Genomic DNA, 6,786 nt, shown 5'->3' with positions numbered 1-6,786 from the left:
CCTTTTCCCGAATCTTGGATGGCCTTTCATCGGAGTAACTTTTATAAAGACGTGACTGCCCACTTCGAATTCCAAATCTCTCCGTCGGTTATCCGCATAACTCTTTTGTCTACTTTGAGCCGTTTTTAATCTTTCCCGAATAATTTTAACTTTTTCAATTGTCAGCTGAACAATTTCAGGCCCTAGCAAGGATTTATCTCCAACTTCAGCCCAACATACGGGAGAACGACACGGTCTTCCATACAATGCTTCATAGGGTGCCATTACAATACTTGAGTGGTAACTATTGTTATATGCAAACTCTACCAGTGGTAAATGGGTTTCCCAACTTTCTTGAAACTCTAGCACACACATCCGGAGCATATCTTCCAGAGTTTGTATTGTTCTCTCGGATTGACCATCAGTCTGAGGATGGAAAGCTGTGCTGAATTTTAATTCTGTACCCATGGCTTCTTGTAAACTTTGCCAGAATCTGGAAACGAACTTTGGATCCCTATCCGATACAATTGAGACCGGTACACCATGCAGTCTTACAATTTCATTCACATAAAGGACCGCCAGTTTATCTGCATTGTACTGAGTCTTCACTGGCAGAAAGTGGGCTGACTTAGTTAATCGGTCAACAATGACCCATATAGAATTCATACCCCGAGGTGTCCGTGGTAATCCCATAACGAAATCCATGGTTAAATGCTCTCACTTCCATTCCGAGATTGGAAGGGGTTGTAATAATCCCGCTGGTCTTTGATGCTCCGCTTTCACTTGCTGACATTGCAAGCACTTAGAGACGAAGTCTGCAATCTCCTTTTTCATGTTTGGCCACCAAAAATTTTGTTTCAAATCCCGGTACATTTTAGTGCTTCCCGGATGCATGGAAAATCTTGAGGCGTGTGCTTCTTCCATCAATTTTCGTTTAAGTTCCAACACATTGGGGACACATACTCGGTCTTGAAATTTGAGTACCGAATCCACTAAACTGAACCCCGATTGTGGCTTGGTCTCCAATTCATCACATACCTTCTTTAGAACGTCATCCTCCATTTGATGTGACTTAATATCTTCAAGCAAAGTCAGTTGAGCCATTACTGCTGCCAGTACTGTTTCCTGCCCAGGTATCTTAAATTCCACCCTCATTTTATCCAAGTCATTCATCAATTCCCTTTGCTCCGTAAACAGGTTGGCCAAATCTCCCATATTTTTCCGACTAAGAGCATCTGCAACCGTGTTGGCCTTACCGGGATGCTAATGGATCTGTAAATCATAGTCTTCAATTAAGTCTAACCACCGGCGCTGCCGCATGTTCAATTCCTTCTGGGTAAAAAGGTACTTAAGGCTTTTGTGGTCGGTGTAAACTTCACAGGTAGTACCATACAAATAGTGCCGCCATATCTTTAGAGCAAAAACCACCGCCGCGAGCTCAAGATCATGCGTGGGATAATTCTTTTCATGGGGTTTAAGCTGTCATGAATCATAGGCAATAACCCTTCCACCTTGCATAAGCACACACCCTAATCCTTTATGAGACGCATCACTGTAAATTACGAACCCTTCGATGCCAGATGGTAAAGCTAAAACTGGAGCTGTGGTTAATTTCATCTTTAATTCCTGGAAAGCAGATTCCCGCTCTTTTGACCATTCAAACGCAACTCCCTTCCGAGTCAGTTGTGTAAGTGGCCCAGCAATTTTAGAAAAATCTTGAACGAATCTCCTGTAATAGCCAGCTAATCCCATGAAGCTACGCACTTCGGTCACATTGGTAGGAGTCGGCCATTTCACAATCGCCTCAATTTTGTGTGGATCAACAGAAACTCCTTCCTTTGTGATAATATGCCCCAGGAATGCCACCTCGAATAGCCAAAATTCACATTTCTTAAGCTTTGCATACAATTTCCTTTCCCGGAGGGTTTGAAGAATTAAGCGAAGATGGGTTTCATGAGCTTCCACATTCTTTGAATAAATGAGGATATCATCAATAAAGACCACCACAAATTCATCCAGATAGGACTTAAAAACGCGGTTCATTAAATCCATAAAGGCTGCTGGGGCATTAGTAACTCTGAAGGGCATGACCAAAAATTCGTAATGACCGTACCGAGTTCGAAAAGCTGTCTTCTCAACATCATCAGCCTTGACTTTTAATTGATGGTATCCAGACCGTAGATCAATCTTAGAAAAGACCTGTGCCCCTTGAAGCTGATCAAATAGGTCATCAATTCTTGGCAACGAACACTTATTCTTGATTGTAACTTTGTTAAGTTCTCTGTAATCGATACAAAGCCGGAGTGTTCCATCCTTCTTCCTTACAAACAAAACTGGTGCACCCCACGGAGATACACTCGGGCGGATAAATCCCTTGTCCAATAAATCTTGCAACTGCATTTTCAATTCTTTCATCTCAACTGGCGACATTCTATACGGAGTTTTAGAAATGGGTTGAGTTCCCGGTGCTACGTCAATTGTAAACTCAATTTCACGATCTATTAACTGTCCTGGTAATTCTTCTGGAAAAACATCCGGAAATTCACAGACAACTGGGATCATGTCGGTATTCCCATTCACCATTTGCCCCTCTAGAACACTGCATAAATACCCCTGACACCCTTTCTGAATTAATTTACAAGTCCTTGCTGCAGAAATTAAATAAGGTGGTGAAGTCACTCCATGTCCCTGAAAGGTAGACCCTGATTGCCCCGGAGGGTGGAAACTGATTTGTTTAGTCAAACAATCTATAGTTGCACCATATTCACCTAACCAGTCCATTCCCAGAATAATATCAAAATAGGCCATATCAAGAGGCAACAGATTGGCATATACCCGGATATCCCCAAGTTGGAGTTCAAAAGCAACATAGATAGAAGTACAAATCATAGGGCCTCCCAAAGGTGAAGACACACACAACATATAAGACAGTTTTTCTTCAGTTTTATCTAAATTAGGAGCAAATAGTTTCGACACAAAAGAGTGGGTGGAGCCAGAATCAAATAATACGTGAGCGAAATGACCGTGAACGATAAATGTACCTGACACCACCGTTGCCGCATTTTGCACATCTCTCGGAACCAATGCGAACACCCTGCCTTGTCTCGCAGTGTCTTTATTATTAGCAGGTTTAACAGGTGTCTTGGTGTTGGAAGTTGGTGCAGACCCCGCTGAACTTGTAGTGGTTCTATTATTGCTTTGTTGATTTCTTTGAGGGCAATCCTTGATCAAATGACCCGTCTTGCCACACTGGAAACAGGCTCCAGACTTCCGATAGCACGTTCCACGATGCTTCTTCCCACATTCCGGACAAGTCGGTATTGAATCCTGACTAGGGGTAGAAGTATTTGAACTCCCTAAAGTCTGCTTCCTGTTTGGTGGAGTAGGTGATCCCTTCGACCATTGAGTATTTTGTCTCTTCCCTTTCCATTCCGAGATTCGGCTCTGAGTAGCGAGATTTCCTTTCGCTATAACGGCTCTCTCCAACACATCAACGTAAGTAGGTAGCTTCAACATGTTGACCTTATCCAGGATAGCACTTCGTAATCCCCCTTCAAATTTGCGCGCCTTCTTATAATCCGTATCCACCATATGGGGTGCAAACCGAGCTAATTCTACAAATTGGGCTTCGTATTCCGCAACGATTTTGTTCCCTTGCCTGAGAGTTTCGAATTCCGTTACCTTCTTATCTCGCATACTTTGAGGGAAGTACTTGTCATAAAACAATTCCAAAAATCTGTTCCATGTCAACCCTTGATGCACAGTTCTTGTAAGCATCCACCATCTGCGTGCCTCATCCTCAAGAGTAAAGGCAGCCAATTGCACCTTCTGAGCTTCTGTGCAGGGAAAGACTTCAAATAGCTTCTCTATTCCCAACACCCATGCTTCAGCTTTCATTGGTTCTATTCCTCCTTTGAAGGATGGCGGTTTCATCTTTTTAAACTCCTTAGTAAGGGTGATAGTCCGGTCTTCAGCATGGAAATCTTGTACTGCCGATGGAGGTACTAGTGGTGGGGGTGGTTGTTGTGGCTGTTGCTGTTGCTGTTGTTGCCGTAGGGTCTCCGCCATTTCCATAATCATTCTCTCCATTCTATCCAGCCGTGCAGAAGTAACATATTCTATATCTTCTGTCCTTGTCCTCACCATTGCCTACACAATAATCATTTATACATAATAGACATATTTCAAAAGTGTTAGCATTATCAGAGTAGACTTAACGTTGCCATCGCTTTTTCATATACTTTCAGAATGTCATGCAAGATGCCTAAAGCTTTTCTAGACACCCTAAAGCTTAATGGATCCGTGTGTGAGATAGCAACTCGTGCTCTGATACCACTTGTCACTCCCCAAACTTGCCCCTAAAAGTTCGGGCATGACCTATTCACAAACAGACATATAACCTGGTATAAATATACGTTATATAGGGCCTTGACGGAAGCACAAAACATACAAGAATACAAAACCAAACAAATTCCATTGAGCTATTTCTAACATGCCAGGATCTCATACATTACATGCACCATAAGAGGTTGATAGAATCCAAAAATATTTCTTGACAGTACATATATACAAACACATATACAGACCCAGCCCTGTAGTCGGGCATGTAACAAAAACTATTGGAGTAATACACAATCAACCTTGGAAGGGTAGCCAAGAAATAAGCCAATTATCTTAGTAGACTTCACAAAATGGGTGGCCTTGTGAGTGCTTGGATACACGAAGGTTGTCAAAAGGAACCGGGCATCATAGGTTAGGATTGACCACCTGGTTGGTTGCCTACAGAAACAGACATAACAAAGAGTGAGCCGGGCTCAGTGAATAGTAATACATAATGAAGCAATGCTCAACTTGAAACATGACATATATCAATATATGTGTAAATGCAGAGATTACAAAGTTAGCCTGATTCTGTATTCATCTTATAACGGCCTTAGGCCCAATCTTGAACATAAAAGCTTGATATATCACATTCTTAATTCATAACGGCTTGAAGCCCTTAAACATGGTGGCATAATGCCCTTGAACATAGTGGCACAAGGCCCTTAAACATGGTGGCACAAAGCCCTTGTAACATATGGCACTAAGGCCCTTGAAACGTGTGGCACAAGGCCCTTGTAACTTGTTGGCATTGAAGCCCTTGAAAGTGGCATAAAGCCCTTGAAACCATACTTATACGAACTCAAGAGGTGTCTCACACGGATTCTAGAGGTGGCTCACGTCGTAGCACTTAGTTCCGTGTAGCACTTTGTTTCATGTCGTAACAACTTACATTGAATGGCCGTAGGCCCAGAGTCGTATAGAAAGAAGGTATTTTATCTTTCCCATTTCTTTCTTTACATACTTACAACCATACCTACTTGAATTATAAACATAGTTGCATACTTGAAACATTAACATAATTGCGTGAACGAAATGCTAATGAAATTCATCAGCCATATGTAAAGCGGATAATGATATTACTACTCACAGTGTTGTGATGATGTGCTTGTTCCTCCCGGAGTGTGCCCTGCACACATTCAACCTTTAGAGTTTAGTTTCCTTTTCATATCAGATTACTTTCTGTTTCGTTTTACTTCGAAGGAATTTATACATATTAAAAAGGCATCAAATACATATTCTGACAACATTAGAGGGTTCTACACGCAAAACGGAGCGATCCATGTTTTTCAGCATGGGCCGCACGTGCGGCTCTGAGCCCCGCACGTGCGGCAAGTTCTCCAGCACGTGCGGCAAAAATGTCCCGCACATGCCTTTTTGACAGTGTCCAAGCCCCTGTTTTTCACCATTTCCCGCACGTGCGGCCATGACCCCCGCACGTGCGGCAGCACCTCCCGCACGTGCGGCCCTGACCCCCGCACGTGCGGCGATTCTGCCCAAAAATGTCCGAAAATTCTTACAAAATCCCTCCTTTTGGCACATATTTACAAGGCTCAAATTACCATTCTTACTTGATAATACATGGTCCAAAATCATGTCAAGATGATGGCAATTACATCAATCTAATTTAGTTCATCATTCTTAGGCTCACAACATACACATATCCATCAGAATTCTAACTTTACACATCCATAAACATATATCCACATATTTGAATTCAAATTAAAAGCTCAAAGACAACTTCTCCATGGTTAATTCAAAGTGAATCCAGCAACCAAGCAAGGGTATTTTACCCATTAACTTCTACACATACACAAGGTTACAATTACCATCTTCAAATACCATAACCAAGGGAAAATCTTACTCAAAGCTAAGAGAATGATTAGATTTAACTTAAGCTTGAGCTCCTTAGATTCTCTACCTTCTCCTTGTTGAATTCCTCTCAAACATCCACTCTCCCTCTCATCCTTTCTCTCTTAGGAAATAGCTTGAAGAAACTCTTCTAAGTCCAACATATATGGACATAAATATATACTTATATATAAGCATATCATAGGTGAATAAAACAAAAATCATTCAGTTTAATCATCCTAAATTGAAATTTCATAAACAAGCTTAATATTACCTAAAAATTATGCTAATCATGTATATATACTCAATTTCAGTTAATTAAGATCCTAAGGCTTCCAATTTCTGCTTTTAACTTAAAGATGTAACAGATATTTTTCTTGTTGAACAGATAGACCTTCTTAACCATATGGTCCACTTACTTACATTAAATTTCCCATAGGATTTCATAGTAAGCATTCAAATCATCAAAATAGGACCCGAAAATATAACAAAGAGCATGTACGAGGGTCGGGTTATTACAGTTTAAACCCTAATGTTTTGAGAAATGAAAAGTAAACACCATAATTACATATTTGC

The 6,786-nt window shown here is 41.2% G+C and overlaps 1 protein-coding gene across 1 annotated transcript; it reads right to left on the bottom strand.

Annotated features, from left to right (window-relative positions):
- Nucleotides 1–1,242: 1,242 nt before the first annotated feature.
- On the bottom strand, nucleotides 1,243–3,876 carry LOC114258952 (uncharacterized). The gene is made up of 3 exons (XM_082897441.1): nucleotides 2,452–3,876; nucleotides 1,744–2,127; nucleotides 1,243–1,458 (listed from the first exon to the last, which is right to left on the bottom strand). The coding sequence occupies exons 1-3, from the start codon at nucleotides 3,874–3,876 to the stop codon at nucleotides 1,243–1,245; spliced, it is 2,025 nt and encodes a 674-aa protein (XP_082753567.1).
- Nucleotides 3,877–6,786: the final 2,910 nt, after the last annotated feature.

Source organism: Camellia sinensis, chromosome 12 (assembly GCF_055761805.1).
Source record: "Camellia sinensis isolate YWXY chromosome 12, ASM5576180v1, whole genome shotgun sequence".
In the NCBI taxonomy this organism is placed as follows: Eukaryota; Viridiplantae; Streptophyta; class Magnoliopsida; order Ericales; family Theaceae; genus Camellia; species Camellia sinensis.
Note: the sequence above shows the minus strand (reverse complement) of the source record. Positions and strands in the feature narration are given on the sequence as shown.